Genomic DNA, 17,284 nt, shown 5'->3' with positions numbered 1-17,284 from the left:
CCGAGGTCATGGGTTCAAGTCCAGCTACCAGCCTTCCAGTGCAGGGTTTGAATGTTCTCCCTTTGCTTGTGTGGGTTTTCTCCAGGCATTTCGGTTTTCTCCCACATTCCCAAAACATGCATTTCACGTTAATTGGCCATAATTGTCCCTGAATGTGAATGAGCGAGTGAGTTGTTTGTCCCTGAGTGCCCTGCGACTGACTGGCAACCGGTTTAGGGTGTCCCCTGCCCACAGCCCGAGGACAGATGGGATGGGCTCCAGCACCCCTGTGACCCTACTGATGGATAGATGGATGATAGTTAATTTATTTTTGCCTGATATTCAACTCAACGTTTTCTTTTTAATACTGAATGAAAGTTGTGTACCACTGGGAGTCCCTTACTATTACGCACGTTTCCTTTAAAATTTTAGAAGACGTAAATACGGACATGTGTCGTAAATTTGAGTGTCGTGAAATCAAAGCGCGTCTATCCAGGGCAGTAATTAAACACAAATTATTTTATTTTGACACAGCAGAACCAAAAAGTAATTTTATTTTCAACACAAATTCCCCGTGGCACAATCATTTCAAATCATCTTTTTATGTCTACGTTGACATACGTCGTAAATTAGTAGATAATGTCGCAGTGTGAATTGATCGAATCTGCGCATGCGCCTACTACCAATGCAGTCGGAAAGGATAGTGTACCGACCTGATTCTTCGATCTTTTAATTTTTCGTGCTCAAACTTTGACGCAAAACTTTAAATATAGCTTAAAATGAGAATAATATAACTTTTCGATTTATTTTGTGTGTGCAAAGTCGTCTTAGTACACGGAGAAGCTTATCGGCCTAGTTTAGCTTAGTTTGCTTGTCGCTAACAAAGTGACACTGATCGTCGATTTTTTTAAAAATTATTATTATTTTTTTTTACCAAACTTGGCTCAGCTGTCATTAAGTGTTAACACAGAGAGTTGCAATGTCTGCAAGAATCACCACTGAGTACGAGGGAGAACTTAGTGGAGCAGAGGACTACAACGTTGGACAACATCGTCAACTTTCCACTAAATCCAGGATGCAGCCGATACATATTCCTCTCAGAAAAGGTTGGATCACGTATTGTGTTCGTTTGAACAGATGCTGAAACAATTTCTGGTAGTTATTTTTTCCTTTCCCTTTTTCTGAAGTGTTTTAGTTAATTAAAAACGTATTGGAATTAGTTGCTTCGGAAAATTAAATTTGATCCCACCAGCGCGCATTTGTTAATATAATTGCATACCTGTCAACCTCACCGAATTCCTCCCCTTACTAATGATAGCAATCCCTTGTGTTATTAAACCTTTAAAACACAACGTGTTACCTATTTACTCACAGCAAGGAAGACTATGCAAAGTAAAAGATACTTTTTGGAAACATCCATCCATTATGTGCACCGCTTATCCTCAGCTTGTCATTAGGGTGGAATGGTGGGTCCTCAAGTCAGACTAGTTGAGAACCAGTGCTTTAAAGTATCTTAATTTTAATCTTTTTTTTAACATTGCATCATTACAAACAAAATTGGCATCACACATCCACCCATTATCTGCACCGCTTATCCTCAGTATGGTCGCATGGGTTGCCGGAGCCCATCCCAGCCATCTTCGGGCAGTGGCAAGGGGACACCCTGAACTGGTTGCCAGCCAGACGCATGGCACACTGGAACAGACAATTCGCTTGCTCATTCACACCTAGGGACATTTCAAACTGGCCAATTAACCTAACATGCATGTTTTTGGAATGTGGAAGGAAACCCACGCAAGCACAGGAGGTTCGATCTCATGATTTCAGTACTGTGCCGCACACGCGCCAACCACTGTGCCGCCATGCTGCCCATTTATGGAAACAAGTTTTATTTATCAAATATCACAAACCAGTCCTTCAGCATCTTTCTTAGTTCTTTCTCCAGTAAATTCTTGATCGAGGATAACATTTTCTAGTTTACCGCGACAATATTAGCAATCTACTGTGACATTGTTTCCGGGCTGTCGTGAATATGATGTATTTGTATAATCCCAAATATTTTTTTATATTTGAGAATATTTTTCACTTTCGCGATTCAGGTCTTTATTCTTTTCACCCCTTTGTGACCACCCTTGACTGCAATGAATAGACATCAACATGCAGTGACGCACAAGCAGAAGCAGTGAACACCGGCACTCGGTGTGTGGTCATCATGGCAGGTCAACTTTTAGTTTCAAAACCACTTCAGTATTTTGGACAGATTTTGGGTTTACACTGAGCGACAGCCGTAAGCCCCTAAATACCAAAGAAGAGGTCTGTAAACTTTGCCTCAAGAAGGTACCTGTGAAAGTAGCAAACACAACCAATCTCAAGCAGCATTTGGAGTCCAGGCACCCGGTACCATTCGCCAAGCTAATGGTCAAAGGAATAAGGGCAAACAATCCAGGAGTTTCAGCATGTCAATAAGATATATGTGAAGTTTACACACAAATCACAACATACAAACAAGGTAGTGCAAAATGGCATACGCTAACAGATAGTATTACACAGTACACTGCTACTGAAATGCTGCATGTTCAATATGGTTGAGAAACCAGTGTTCAGGGACACGCTGTACAAGTTTTATAAACTGTACGACCCACCAGGCAAAGCATACATCTCGCAGACAGCAATCCTGAACTTGTAGGACAAAGTTAAGGATTACTTTCTCAAGGAGTTTAGCAAAGCAGATTTCTTCTCACTCACCACAGACATGTGGTCAAGCTTAAATACAACCCCAGACATGATAGTAACAGTCCACTACCTCAAAGCTAAGTGGGAGATTATATCCAGGCGTTTGGAGACAAAATGCACTGTGGAAAACCCCAATACAGAAGTCATTGCAGTCGCTGAAGGCGGTTTTAGTTTACTGGGGATTAGACAAGAATAAACCTAAAAGGTTTTAACCTAACAGGCTGAAATCCTACATTGTTGCAGTTGTTTTAAAAAAGGAACCGAATGTTAAGTTGATAATGTTCTCTTGATTATTTCTTGTCCATTAAATTGTTCTACTTTGTTTAGGTGTACAGTAAATGTAATATTAAGCTCATATTATCATGGTGATTGTTTGTGTGACAATCATCTCCAGACATTCCTAATCCTGAGAGCCCTCCTTCTGCCGCCAATGACCAAGACAATCTAGATTTGATCTGAAATGGGGAAGATGAGATGGATTCAAAAAATAATTATAAAGACATTTTTAAATGGCGTGCACAATTTGAAATGATAAAAAAAAACCTTTAGAATATGGGTAAAACGTATGAGTTGACACGTTTGTAACTGTAGTTCTAATAATCAATAACCCTTCGTGTTTTATTATTTTGTTCCTGTGAAGATGTTCCTCCTGAAAATGAGATGCCAACGTGCCTTCTCATTAAAGAGGAAGAAGAGATAGAAGAGATCTCCCAATACCAACGGGTCATGGAGCAGGAGACTTCTTACATGACCAAAGAGGAGGAGCCGGATCATCCATTCATGGACGAGGAGAATGAAGATCCTCCCTTCATCAAAGAGGAGGAGGATATATGCGAGTTGCCATTCACTGTTGTCGTTTTGACGGATGAAGATCAATGTGAGATAACCGGCAGCAACATTTGTCAATTCATAACCGAAGACGATGGAGACCACTGCACAGAATCACAAGTCGACGGCCTCTTGGCTCCATTATCGGATAATGACAGCATGTCACCGCACACGCCTCACGATGATGAGGATTATGACGAGTCAGTTGATGATGCGACATATTGCAATGAAAACAAAAGATGGAAATGTTCTTACTGTGGAAAAATGTTGGCTCGTAAGAGGAATTTAGAGGAACACATGACTATTCATACTGGCGAGAGTCCTTTCTCCTGCTCTATTTGTGGCCAACGATTTTCTCGTGAGGCTAGCCTTAAAGTCCACACACGAATCCACCTTCTTGAAAAACCCTTTTCCTGTTCAGTTTGTGGCCAAAGTTTCTCTCAGAAAGGAGGCTTAAAACAGCACACAAGAACCCACACAGGCGAGAGACCCTTTTCTTGTTCAGTTTGCGGTCAAAGATTCTCTCAGAAGGGACACTTAAACGCACACACACGAAGCCACACTGGTGAGAAACCGTTTCCCTGCTCGGTTTGTGGCAAAACATTCGCTAGCAAGGAACATTTGAAGTCACACACTAGAATCCACACCGGTGAGAAACCCTTTTGCTGTTCCGTTTGTGCTCAATTGTTCTCTGATAAGGGAAGTTTACAAAAACACTCCAAAATCCACACCGGTATGAAACCCTTTTCCTGCTCAATTTGTGACAAAGCATTTTCTCAAAAGGTACATTTAGAATTACATACACGAACCCACACAGGTGAGAAACCCTTTTGCTGCCCTGTTTGTCCCCAAAGGTTCTCTAATAAGACTCACTTACAAAAGCACTCACGAATCCACACTGGTGAGAAACCTTTTTCCTGTCCAGTTTGCAGCCAAAGATTCTCTCAGAAGGCACATTTGAAAGCACACACACGAACCCACACGGGCGAAAAACCCTTTACGTGCTCGGTTTGTGGCCAAAGTTTCTCCGTGCAGACAACTTTGATTCGACACACAAAAACACACACAGGTGAACGATCTTTCCCCTGCTCAGTTTGTGGCAAAAGATTCTCTCGGCCTAATGGTGTCAAGAAACACAAATGTGCTGGTGTAAATAAATTAATGTAATCTGCCCTGAGAATTTTGTGGCCGTTTTGTGATTGTTGTGACCTGTAATTATTTATGTTGCATGAGCTTTAAAAAATTTAGACTTGCTGCTATTGTTTGTGTTTGGGTTGCAATTTTGATGCAGGATACAGTTAGTTTCATTATTGAATTAATTATTTTTGTCCAATACAGAAATTTCTCACTACCCTCATGAATCTTGGCTCACCGAATGCTGTTAATGTGTACACTTGTTATTGCTTTTACCGAAAACTTGTGATAGGTAATTAATTAGTGGTTTGTTAGTGCAAGTTACCATATTTTCACGACCATAGGGCGCACCGTGTGAAAGGGCGCTGTCTCTGTAGCTAGTTCTATATCTGTATTCAACACATACATAGGGCGCGAAAGCCCTCTGCTTACAACAACACATACAAGGGTGCGTAATTTAAAATACAATGGGAGCAAAACTGAGCTTTGTTGTATTAAGTATTGATTAGAGTAAAACACACGGATAAAACAACATTTTAAGAAAAGAGCTGGTGCAAAAACAGTTTGACACTCAGATTTTTTTACCGGTAATCCATTACATAACCATCTAAATCCTTGTCCTCTGTTTGACCAAAACAGCTTTGCTAAGCTTCCATTAAAAGGTTTGCGTTCTTCACTTTCAGAATCATGTTCAGAGTCACTTTCCGAAAGCTCGAACAGTCCGGCCCAAGCGTCAACAATCCATTCTTTTCATTTTAATTTGCGGTTAATTTCTGGTCAGGGTGGAAAAATAACAGTTTCATAAATCGAAAGCACTAAGACCATTACAATAACTTTCAAATTGCTAGATACGCTACGGTGTTAGCATCTATGAGTGCTAATTCTGCAAACAGTGGACGCATTGACTGTGACGTCATGTGTCCTCTTCTTTTTGTGGGGAAACTTGTGTGTGAAACACGGCAGAAGGCATAAAAGTCACAGGGGATTTATACATGTCGCAGTTAGTCGGAAATGTGAATGATATCACGATTTAATGAATATTTGGGGGAACATGTCTGTTCCGCTTTCGGACGCACAATAACTTTTAAGTTGCTAGATATGCATCGGCGTTAGCATCCATGAGCACTTCCGCTAACAATGCATTGCGTGATACGTCACGCGTCCTCTGCGCAAGCTGGATATAATAGCAATCAAAAGAGAGACGCCTAAAAGTCACAGGAGACGCAGGGGAGTCGCATTTAGTTGGAATTTTGAATGATCTCACCTGAAATGTTGTAAGTCTTGACTCCCTCAAGGCTTCAAAATGACCTCCCACTCTCTGGGCGCCCAATCCTCAGGCCATCGACCTGATCTACGGCCGCCGCTTTGTATGAGAGAAAAGGTGCACTGCACAATAGGGTGTGGCGCACAATTTAAAGAAAATCAGAGAGTATTTGCGCCGTATGGTCGTGAAAATACGGTAAATGTAATTAAAAAATGACAGTGTGTTAGTAGAAATCACCAGAGGATTTCAAAACTGAGAAACAGTCATTGATTGTGTCGTAAGTCTTTTATTTTTAAGTTGGCCGGAGCATTGAAGTTTTGTACATGACAGCTTTGTTCTACAGTATGTTCTAACATTTTCACATGTTGTAGTCGTTTTATATTGTATCATCTAGTCACGTGTATAGAGTTATACTGGGACTCAAATGCTCACATGGTGTTGTAGTGGTGTACATACTGCATACAGTAATTGAGAATGGCCTGTCAAAACGTTATGACGGGTATGCCAAAAAGTGAAATTAAAATAAACTTAAAATCTTAATAATGTAATAAAAATGTAGCAATATATTTCTCGATTCTTTTTCCTTCTTTTAAAACCTACAGTAGAAAAATATATATTACAGTATACCACAAGATAATGCAAACCATGTAACCCAGCCCACCGATCTGGTGTACTGTATATTTTCCAAGTATTTGCCTATGACTTGACTATGTATCCTGACTTTCTTTTTGATCTTATTTTCCTCTTGTAAGTCTTTATCACGTGTCAATCCCGGAGTGTTACGCATAATCTGTTTGTAAACAATGTTCTCTACGTATCCATGACAATAAAGGCCATTCTAATTGTAGACACAAGTGTGTTATTTATTTTGTTCAGAAACTCAGTAGAAGAAAGACTTTGAAAAAATAATATCTACATTATATTTTCATACCTGTCAACTTCCACGGCTCCATGCCCGTACAAAATACAAAATAATCTTACACCATATATATATATTTTTTTTCGTAATGATGCATGAGGGGAAATCCCCAGGCGGCAGAAGCATGCGCACAGAATCATCAAACTGCTCGCTTCGTTTGCAACGGAAAAAAACCCATACCGAGATGGAGGCTTCCGCGGCGAACTCGTTTGACTTGATTGATTTGCCGTTTCGTGATAGTCGGTGTTTACGGGATGGTACCCATAATTGACAAATTTGCGTTTTTCCGTACAGATTTTCTTGTACGTCGTACACGTCTTAAAATGCATAATAAACGTACTTTGTACGGCAAAAATTTACAGGTTGACAAGTATGCGTACATCACTAAAGCCCTTGCCGTCGACCTGATTGAAACTGCATACGTATTATTTCTGCGCATGCGCTCAAGGATCGTGCACGGTCACGACCGAGCATAAAACTCAAAAGGATAGTACCGTCACGATTCTACTAATGTCCTTAAATTTGTAGCCACTGTGCACACACATCATCGCGACGCGTTAAATATCATTTTAACGGGCTGAAATATAACTTTTAGTTGTATATTTTCTGAGTTAAAACGTCTTAATACACGTTGGAGCTCCTCGGACTTGTTTAGCCTAGCTTAACCTAGCATAGCTTGCTAGCCACCAACAAAGAGACATGAATCGACACATCCCTAAAAAAAGATCGAGTTGAAGATTCGTGAGCGACCTGGGGGGATATATCTTCAGAAATCACCGTGTAGGACGAACTTTGGAGCAAAAGAGGACGCCGAGTGACAACGTAGACTACTGGCCAACATTGACAGAATGCAGCCAAGCATTTTACTCCGCAGAAAAGGTTCGGTCACTTTATTGGGTTTGATTCTTTATTTACCCCATCTGATATGTACAAAATTCCCAAACTTCAAATAAATATGGAAAACATTCAAAAAATAGATGGATAGATACTTTATTCATCCCTGCAGGGAAATTCGCATTTCCAGCAGCATCCTGCGCTGAAGAACAAAATAATAATAAAGCAAAAAGAATACAATTCACAAAAAGCCAATGTGACGTGTTAATACCCAATGTAGCCTGTTATATAGAGTATCTAGATAGTGCTACACAGAATACACACTGCAATAAAAATACGGAAATATGCAATGTGGGGGCTGTGGTTTAATGTGGGCCTTTACTCCGCCGGGTGGAGTTAAAGAGCCTCATGCCATGAGTAAGAAAATATCTCCTCAGTCTGTCCGTGGTACAAGACTGTGAGAGCAGTTTGTCGCTGAAGCTGCTCTTCTGTCTGGAGATCATGCTGTGTAGTGGATGTGATGAATTGTCCAAGATCAAAGCCTTTTTAGCCTTATTTTTATTGGTTTTATAAAACAAATTATAAACGAGATATGTTACAACATGACATTCATACAAGGAGAAAGGAAAAAAAAGACTTCTTTTTAAATTATTATATATTTTCGGTCTAATCTTCTCCGAGGCCACCACTACCCTAAACCAGCGCACAATACTGGGGAAAATTAAAAATAATATGTAAATATATATATACATACATATATATACCTCGCCTGTGTGTAGAGACTTGGGTATTCATGTCTTATTTATTAACTGATTTGGGAAATATGCTTCTAAATGTCATTGCACTAATTTCAGTGTGCACATCTTAGGCCGGTCTTTAAGCACTACCTTGTAAATATTTTTGTGTATTCATCCTGACATTCTTTTTATCTTTTTTTATATCTTTTAAGTCTTTATTACATGTTTATCATGGAGTGCCATGTCTAATCTTGTAAACACATTTCGCTATGTTGTAACATTAAAGATAATTCTAATAATGGGGGAAATGTTGAAAAAAATATTGTGCTTGGTCAATCGGCCAATATTTAAAGCCTGAGTTACCTGATGATTCAATGTTAAGTGCAGTTTGCATTGAACTCCGACAGCAGTTATCTCAAAATATAAAAAGGTTAACCTTTAGTACAAATTTTTTCATATTTTTTGACTTACTCCGTTTTTTTAAGTGTAATTGTTGCCCCAAAACCCAGCAAAATTCTTTGTCTTCTTGCATCTTGTAGACAATACTGAAGATGTTTGTCTCGAGGAAGAGCTGCCAGAGCGCCTTCACATTAAAGAGGAAGAGGAGGTTGATGAGATCAGCTACTTTGAAGAGGAAGCAGAACCAGAATCTCCTAACGTTAAAAAACGGGAGCCAAATCGTCCTTGCATGGAAGAAGGGAAAAAAGAGTCTCTCCTTATCAAAGAAGAAGAGGATATCTGTGAGTTGCCATTCACTGTTGTCCTTTTGACGGATGAGGATCTAAGTGAGATAAGCAAAGGGGCGGAGCTTGCAGGTAACATTACTTCTGAAAAAAGTGATGGATACCGCTGGAGAGAATCACAAGGCTTCTTAGCTCCGCTATCGGAACATGACAGCATGTCACCACGCATATCCTACAACGACGAAAACCAAAATGAGTCTGTAAGTGATGGGACATCTCAAGTTGACAACAAAAGTTGGAAATGTTCTGAATGTGGAAGAATTTTGGCAAGTAAGAGGAATTTGAAACAACACATGGTAACGCACACCGGCGAGACAGATTTCTCCTGCTCAATTTGTGGCCACAAATTCTCTCAGAAAAGCGCTTTAAAAAAACACACAATATCCCACACAGGCGAGAAACCCTTTTCCTGTTCAATTTGCGGTAAAAGATTTTCTTTGAATGGAATCTTAAAAACACACACGAGAACCCACACTGGTGAGAAACCCTTTACCTGCTCTGTTTGTGGCAAATCATTCTCTAGGAAGGAACACTTAAATGCACACTTAAAAATTCATGCAGAAACCCACGCTGCTGAGAAACCTTTTCCCTGCTCTATTTGTGGCAAAAGGTTCTCAACCCAAAGATACCTTAAATCACACACAAAAGCCCACAATGGTGAGAAACCCTTTTCCTGCTCAGTTTGCTGCAAAACCTTTATTGTCAAGGGACACTTAATGAAACATACAAAAATCCACACTGGTGAGAAACCCTTCTCCTGCTTAGTTTGTGGTCAGAGATTCTCTGAGAAAGGAGTCTTAAAACAGCACACAAGAACCCACACTGGCGAGAAACCGTTTTCATGCTCGGTTTGTGGCCAAAGTTTCTCTTGCAAGAGTAATTTACGATCACACACAAAAACCCACACTGGCGAGAAACGATTTTCCTGTTCATTTTGCGGCCAAAGTTTTTTTGAGCAGACAACTTTAAAAAGACACACTCAAACCCACACTGGAGAGAAACCTTTTTCCTGCTCTTTTTGTGGTAAAAGTTTCTCTCGATCTTATGGTGCCAAGAAACACAAATGTGCAAATGCTAATGTATGAATATAATCTCTCCCCTGACGATTTTACAGCCGTTTTTGTGATTGTTGCAACCCAACTTGCTTGATGTTGCATGAGCTCTAAAGTAATCGAAGGCTATTTGCACTGTCCTTTGCGTCGCAGGACGAAATGAGTATTTATGGACTCTTTGATTCAGATATGTCTGCGTTCACTCAAATGCATCTTGCAGCTCTCAGAGTGCTGTCTCCGTGTACACTTGTCATTGTCAAGTTGCTAGTCCCTGAGACTCGTGATAAATAATTAATTTGTGGTCAGTTAGATATCTTGGTTATTAGTTAAATGTGATAAAGGAATTATGTTGTGTTGTTGGAGGTCACCAGACATTCCCTATATGGGGATTTCAAAAATGAGTGACAAAATGATTGAAGATGTCATCTTTTAATTTGCAGTTGATGAGAGCATTGTGTTTTTGTACATGAGTGTTGTATTTAATGTCCCAACATTTTAATGTATTTTTTGTATCATAGCATCTTGTCCTCGAATGTTTGAAATCAATTTAGGACGTAAATGCTCATATGTTGTATTTTCTGTCAATGGAATTGAATTAAAATGTTGCAATACCTTTCTTGTGTTTGTTTTATTTAGTTGAAAGCAAATAAATAATGTTAGTTGTTTTATTCAGACAATTTTAATTTTTGGCCATAAATAGCAAATTAAATGATCTGCATTTATATAGCGCTTTTTAAGTCAATGACTTCCCAAAGCGCTTTACAGTGTGCTTCACATTTCCCAATAGCGGCCTTGTATTGCAGCCATGTAAGACGCTAACCTGCTTATTGGGGGTATTAGGGGTTCAGTGTCTTACCCAAGGACACTTCGACATGTAATTCGAACTGGGATCCCTTGATCCCAAGACGAGCGCTCTACCTCCTGAGCTACTGCTGCCCAGAATAAAACAGAATAAAGCATCACAATGACTCCTATACTCCATGAAGCCATCTCAAGGTCAGAGTGGAATTTCAGCATCCACGACAGCGTTTTGATAGTGTTAAAAAAGTCATCCATCCATTATCTGCACCGCTTATCCTCTGTATGGTCACGGGGTTGCTGGAGCCCATCCCAGCCATCTTTGGATAGTGGGCAGGGGACACCCGGAACTGGTTGCCAGCCAGTCGCAGGGCACACAGAGACAGACAATTCACTCGCTCATTCACATCTAGGGACAATTTGGACTGGCCAATTAACCTGACATGCATGTTTTTGGAATATGGAGGGAAACCGGAGTGCCCGGAGGAAACTCACGCAAGCACGGGGAGAACATGCAAACTACACACAGGAAAGTTTGATCTCATGACCTCAGAACTGTGCTAACCACAGCGCTGCTGTAAAGAAAGACAAATTAAATGCAAATATGTTGGAAACTATTCCATGCGCCCGGGGACTCAAAGTTTAGTCTCATAGTTGACCAATCCGACTATTTTCTTCAGAGAACACAACACTTTCAAAATGGTAAATCCCATTAACGCAATATATGAGGCAACTCCGAAACTAACGTCGATTGTAGTGAACAGAGATTGCATACAGCTCATTTCTACTTGGAGGAATTGGAACTTTACTTACCCTGTCGCTAGGGTTTCTTTTGATGTTATGTGCTTCGGCTTTCAAAAGCTGCGTCGGGTAAGTTTACCTGCTGCCATTACAGTGTCTCCTCTTTGGTAGGCTATTGTGGCTTTTCCTTTGTGTTTTGCCATGTGTGTCCCAGTCAATATAATCTTGTCCGTCCAGCTCCTTGTTAGCATCGGGGCTGCTGACACTCCCTGTTTTGTCTGGTCCCGGTTGGCACTCATTGGCTTCACAGGGTGTGTTGTTTGGCTAGGTAGCTTGGCATCAGCACCGGTGTCCCTTGGTTGGTCTTGGCCTCTCGTTAATCGCTAATCTCAGGAAGTGTAAGAGGAGACAGCCTTTCTTCAAAATGCCTTATCTTGGAATATAATTGGAATATACTGATGAAATATACATATTCATGGAAAAAACTTTTACTATTTCCTAACTTTTTGAATGTTTTAGGATTTCGGGATACCATTAAATCTTCTCAGAAACAGGGCTGGATCCCCTTTAAAACAACAAATACCACTTCTCTAAACATTTCTCTGCTCAATTTTGTGTCATAATAAGCCATAATGCTATTAATTAAATAATCTCTTCCCACATGTAGAACTGAAATATATTTTCACTAGCGAGGGCTGCCACATTGTGGAATCAAATCATCTCAGGTTATGGTGACGTTCAATATTGTTTACCTTAGGACTGTCCATATGAAGTGAGCGCATGGTTGATTGGATAGCTTGTGAAAAAACTTTGATTTCAGTAGGGAAGAGGAGAAAGTTTTTTTGCCGATTTATTCCTATTATTTTTTATAGTGTATGCATATTTGATTGACAGATATTGATATTGCAGCAATAGCTGATGCAACTGGCTAGAAAACCTGCTCGTATATGAAATGCTGTATTTTTTTCACATTATTGAAATAGAACGTAAATTTACTACTCATTAAAGCAACCTTTTTGAATAAACAAGCGTGTGGTGTATTGTAAGGATGCATGTAAATAAAACTATGTTTCTTCTTTGTTGTTATCTGCTTTGTTCAGAAAAATTAAAGGTTCTGGCAAGTCAAATTAGCGCAGGCGCGCTATCACCCCCTTGGTGTGACGACTGATTCACTAAGTTTGCAAAAATGCCTAAATTAGGTGTGTTATTTTTTCTCCTTAGAATAAGGCATATTGTGTTTAAAATATGCTTCAAATATAAAAACATGATAAGTAAATAATCTGACTTGCCACATTTTAGAATACGTAAACGGGGCATGTCTGTCGTAAATTTTCTATTCAACCTGATCACATTTGCGCATGCGCCACACTGATAGCTTAGCTGAAACAGAGGGTACTATTCGATCCACCAAATGGTTTTCGATTTGAAGTCATGGTGCCAGAAACTCAACGCCAGACGTTGAAATTCATTTCAAGGGAGTAAAATATTGGTCGAAAGCGTATGATTGATGCGCTAAGTCGTCAGAGTATATGTTGAATCTCCTCGGCTTAGTTTAGCTTAGCCTGGCTTAGCTTGCTAACCGCTAACAGAGTGACACAGACCGACACCTCCCTCTGCAGTGATCGAGTTAAAGTGTCGATCTGCGTGGAAAATGTCTTTAGGTATTATTGTGGACTACGAGGACGAACTTTGCGGATCGACAAACCACAACGAGCAACGATGGCGACGAAGTTTTTGTCCTCGCAGAGAAGGTTGGCTCAATTTTTGGCTTCGTTTGAACCACAAGTGGCCAAATCATGTCCTCTAGGGCCTCGTATCCTGCATAATTTTGATTCAAATCACTAGAATCCTCCACAAACTCCTCTAATCAGTGGTGGAGAAACTGAAGCTTTTTGAATAGGTGAACCAATAGGAAGCAATGTGTCAAAATGGTTCAGTGTTATGAAGCATTTGGCACGAACTAGTGTGGTGAGTCAAGATGCTGCTTTTCCAATGTTTCCTGTACCATTGAAGCAAATGTGTTGAAATGGTTTCAGTGCTTTGAGGCATTTGACACAATTCAGGCACCACCAGGATGTACTTGCTCAAGACACACCACAGGAAATAGAGATCCGACCAACCGTATATAATTTACATTTCACCAATACACAAAAGTGTCATCAGGGTAACCAAACTTGTGGCTGGTATGGTAATTACATAGCATGCCTGAATTACAGGCAGTAGTTTGTTTGACTCCTGGCCTACCATAGATTTGGTCCGATCCGCAGATGCATCAAATGAATTAAATAGTTGTTGTGTTCCATTTAATGAAATACAGAAATCCTTCTGTCCATGATAATAGGTATATAGAATGCTAGTGACACTGGGATGGAATTGAGAGTGTTTCACATATTTTCATTGAAAAACAAAATCATTTCAGCAGGATTAAGTAAATGTCAACTCTTGAACAGATGTGACTCTTGACCCTTTTTGGTGCAATCAGGTCAAAGTGATCCCACATTTTACAGTCATGACCGATACATGTGTGATGTCACAGTGCTTCACATCCGCAGGCACGAGATTTATTTTCCTCTGAACGAGACACAGGATCGGAACACCGTATCGAGTCCCTTGTTGCGCGAGCACTCAGTATCTGCGTGCGTCTGCTTCGAGAATTACGTCACTAGCTTGTTCCTTTGGGTCCAGCGAGACATTGTGACAATGTGATACTTCTACGAGTGCCCGACCCCTTGTCTTGAGCGTCTTCTTCGAGCACAAAAGCTGAACAACAAAACCTGAATTGGAGAAGAGAAACTTCCAAAATCATGCATGACATGCGGCCCTCAGGGAACACGTTGCCCGCCTCTGATTTAAACAGACGCTGACAGTCATTTTAAAACCCGATCATGTCAAAAATCACAACTTGTCAAAGGTAGAGCTTCAAATGCATGTTTGTGTAAATTAATATTTTAAATGTTAGTCTAGTGTGTGTTAACATGATTTTTCAGCAAATTACGTTTTTCCAATGTTTTTGTTTTCAAAGCAGATTAAGCAAATTCAAACTGACACTGCTCTGAGATAGGAAAGCCGGAATTGTTGATCCATCCGTTCACCATAGCAACAAGGAAGACAAAAGCGTTATATTACCAGCTCGGTAGCCTAGATGGTAGGGCGCCCGCTCCGAGACTGGGAGGCTGGTTCAAGCCTCGGCCGAGCTATACCTAAGACTTGCAACATTGGTACTCATTGCCTCCCTGCTTGGCGCTCGGCATTGGGGGGTTTGGTCACCTAATGACTCCCAACACAGCAGTTGGGTCTAAAATGGCGGCGCCCTGTTTGGCTGCGGCTGCATCGGCTCGCTACAGTTTAACTGTACGGTCAGGTGTATCGACATTTCGTTCTGTGTGCATGGTTACAAAGAATGACAATAAAAGTAAATTCTATTCTATTATTTATCCTCTCCAACCGGGAGGCCTGTACGGCTCCTAGAACACAATATCAAGAAGATGGTTAACTCTGTTATTTCTTTGTGTTTTGCAGACATCACTGAAGCTGTTTGTCCTGAGGAAGAGAAGCCAGAGCGCAGCCCTATTAAAGACGAAGAGAAATATGAAGAGATCACCTATTGTAAAGATGAAGCAGAACAAAAGTCTTCTATTGAGAAAGAGGAAGTGTTAGATCAAATTTGCATTAAAGAGGAGAAAGAAGGCCTTCCCTTCATGAAAAAAGTGGAGGATAAATGCGAGTTGCCATTTAATGTTGTCATTTTGACAGATGAAGTTAAAAGTGAGCTGAGCAGAGGGGCAGAGCATCCCAGCAACATCAACTGTCAACTCTTAACAGAAGATGATGTAGACCACCAAAGAGGGTCACAAGTTGATCATGACAGAATGTCGCTATGTACATCTCATAACGACGGCCACGATGATGAGTCTATTGGTGATGGGACATCTCACATGGACAACAAAAGCTGGAAATGTTCTGATTGTGGAAAAACTTTGGCGAGTGAGAGAAATTTAAGAACTCACACAAGAATCCACACTGGTGACAAACCCTTTTCCTGCTCAGTTTGTAGCAAAAGGTTCTCTCAGAAGGAACACTTAAGAAGACACTCACAAACCCACACTGGAGTAAAACCTTTTTCCTGCTCAGTTTGCAGTCAGAGATTCTCTCAAAAGGGAAATTTGAAAGCACACATAATAATCCACACCGGTGAGAAACCCTTTTCCTGCTCGGTTTGTGGCCAAAGATTCTCTGATAAGGGAAGATTGAGAAAACACTCCAAAATCCATTCAGGGGAGAAACCCTTTTCTTGCTCAGTTTGTGGTCAAAAATTCTCTCGTAAGCAACACTTAAGCATACACTCGTACAGCCATGCAGGTGAGAAACCATTTCCCTGCTTAGTCTGTGATCGAAGGTTCTCTCAGAAGGGAGTCTTAAAAAGACACACAAGAATCCACACAGGTGAGAAACCATTTTCCTGCTCATTTTGTGGCCAAAGATTCTCTCAAAAAGTTGTCTTAAAAGCACACACACGAATTCACACTGGTGAGAAACCTTTTTCCTGCTCTGTTTGTGGCGAAATGTTTTCTCAGTGTCGTCGTGCCAAAATACACAAATGTGCTGGTGAAAATCAGTCTGTTGATGATTTTGCGGAGCTTTTATGAGTTGCGTCCAGGAATCACAGATGTTGCAAGAGCTTTAAAATAAGAATGTACGTTAGGCTGCCTTTTAATTTGGCTATTTTGTTGGGGAAGTCAACTTGCACTGATGTATTCTTGTCAACTGGTCTGCACACTAGTTAGTAATATTGAAATATTTATGTTGCAAACCGGACATTTGCTATTGACTTCAACACTTGCTAATATATCGAGAATCTTTGTTGATCATATATGAAATGCTGTATTTCTCACATTATTCACATAATTTGTAATAAAAAAATTACCACACTTGGTATAGCAATATTTATTGCACAAACAAGCTTAGGTTTCTTGGTGATGGTATTAATGTATGTAAGAAAAAAGTTTGTGTCTTTCGTCTGCAGACTTGTTTGTTTAAATATTTAAAATGCAGCAAATCCTACCGAGAGCCACAATGTGCATTCTTACAATGACGCTGGAAGCTCGGCATGAGGACATAATTAACTAAATTTGTGAGAATGCTTAAATTACTAGTATATTTTAGTCAATTGTTGCAACATATTGCTTGAGGTTTTTTTTGTTTCGTTGAAAATATTTTTCGGTTTGAAAAAAAGTAGATTTCTACAAGATGCAGGGAAATAAGTAATCAACTTCTCAGGTATGTAGACACAAGACGACCGAATTTGGTTGGTTAGAAACACAACGTTTATTTTGAAAAAATTTGTCTTCCTTGCAGTGTATCTTCGTCAGCTTTGGATTATTATAATTATTTAACATTTGTCGGATATTTGAGAAGCACTGAGGAAACCTACGTCGCAACTGGTCAATTCTGCGCACGCGCTCGGTGGCTCTACTTTGTATTATCTCATCTTATTAGCTGCACCGCTTATGCTCTTCTTAAAA

General features: G+C 40.2%; 3 protein-coding genes across 4 annotated transcripts; all 3 read left to right on the top strand.

The window, feature by feature from the left end:
• The first annotated feature begins 421 nt into the window (after positions 1-421).
• On the top strand, positions 422-4,921 carry LOC148347308 (uncharacterized). 2 transcript variants are annotated; one of them, XM_088323336.1, is made up of 2 exons: positions 422-1,085; positions 3,353-4,921. In XM_088323336.1, exons 1-2 carry the CDS (start codon positions 959-961, stop codon positions 4,705-4,707), a joined length of 1,482 nt encoding a protein of 493 aa, XP_088179462.1. In that variant the 5' UTR covers positions 422-958; the 3' UTR covers positions 4,708-4,921. The 2 variants fall into 2 exon arrangements, with proteins under 2 accessions (XP_088179462.1, XP_088179463.1); XM_088323337.1 differs by having other exon boundaries at positions 945-1,134.
• Positions 4,922-7,310: 2,389 nt separating this feature from the next.
• Positions 7,311-10,839, top strand: LOC148347307 (uncharacterized). The gene is made up of 2 exons (XM_088323345.1): positions 7,311-7,736; positions 8,968-10,839. The coding sequence occupies exons 1-2, from the start codon at positions 7,706-7,708 to the stop codon at positions 10,254-10,256; spliced, it is 1,320 nt and encodes a 439-aa protein (XP_088179471.1). The 5' UTR covers positions 7,311-7,705; the 3' UTR covers positions 10,257-10,839.
• Positions 10,840-13,114: 2,275 nt separating this feature from the next.
• Positions 13,115-16,777, top strand: LOC148347306 (uncharacterized). Its single transcript, XM_088323347.1, has 2 exons — positions 13,115-13,513; positions 15,282-16,777. The coding sequence occupies exons 1-2, from the start codon at positions 13,414-13,416 to the stop codon at positions 16,406-16,408; spliced, it is 1,227 nt and encodes a 408-aa protein (XP_088179473.1). The 5' UTR covers positions 13,115-13,413; the 3' UTR covers positions 16,409-16,777.
• Positions 16,778-17,284: the final 507 nt, after the last annotated feature.

The sequence above is a fragment of the Urocampus carinirostris genome, chromosome 19 (genome assembly GCF_059441175.1).
Source record: "Urocampus carinirostris isolate Australia breed hairy pipefish chromosome 19, RoL_Ucar_1.0, whole genome shotgun sequence".
Classification (NCBI taxonomy): domain Eukaryota; kingdom Metazoa; phylum Chordata; class Actinopteri; order Syngnathiformes; family Syngnathidae; genus Urocampus; species Urocampus carinirostris.
The sequence above is the reverse complement of the archived record's forward strand: the minus strand, read 5'-3'. Positions and strand labels throughout refer to the sequence as shown.

Coding starts and splice junctions, on each gene's coding strand:
- LOC148347306 (XM_088323347.1), top strand. CDS start 13,414: ATGTCTTTAGGTATTATTGTGGACTACGAGGACGAACTTTGCGGATCG. Junction 13,514..15,281: donor TTTTTGTCCTCGCAGAGAAG/GTTGGCTCAATT, acceptor TGTGTTTTGCAG/ACATCACTGAAGCTGTTTGT.
- LOC148347308 (XM_088323336.1), top strand. CDS start 959: ATGTCTGCAAGAATCACCACTGAGTACGAGGGAGAACTTAGTGGAGCA. Junction 1,086..3,352: donor ACATATTCCTCTCAGAAAAG/GTTGGATCACGT, acceptor GTTCCTGTGAAG/ATGTTCCTCCTGAAAATGAG.
- LOC148347307 (XM_088323345.1), top strand. CDS start 7,706: ATGCAGCCAAGCATTTTACTCCGCAGAAAAG. Junction 7,737..8,967: donor CATTTTACTCCGCAGAAAAG/GTTCGGTCACTT, acceptor TGCATCTTGTAG/ACAATACTGAAGATGTTTGT.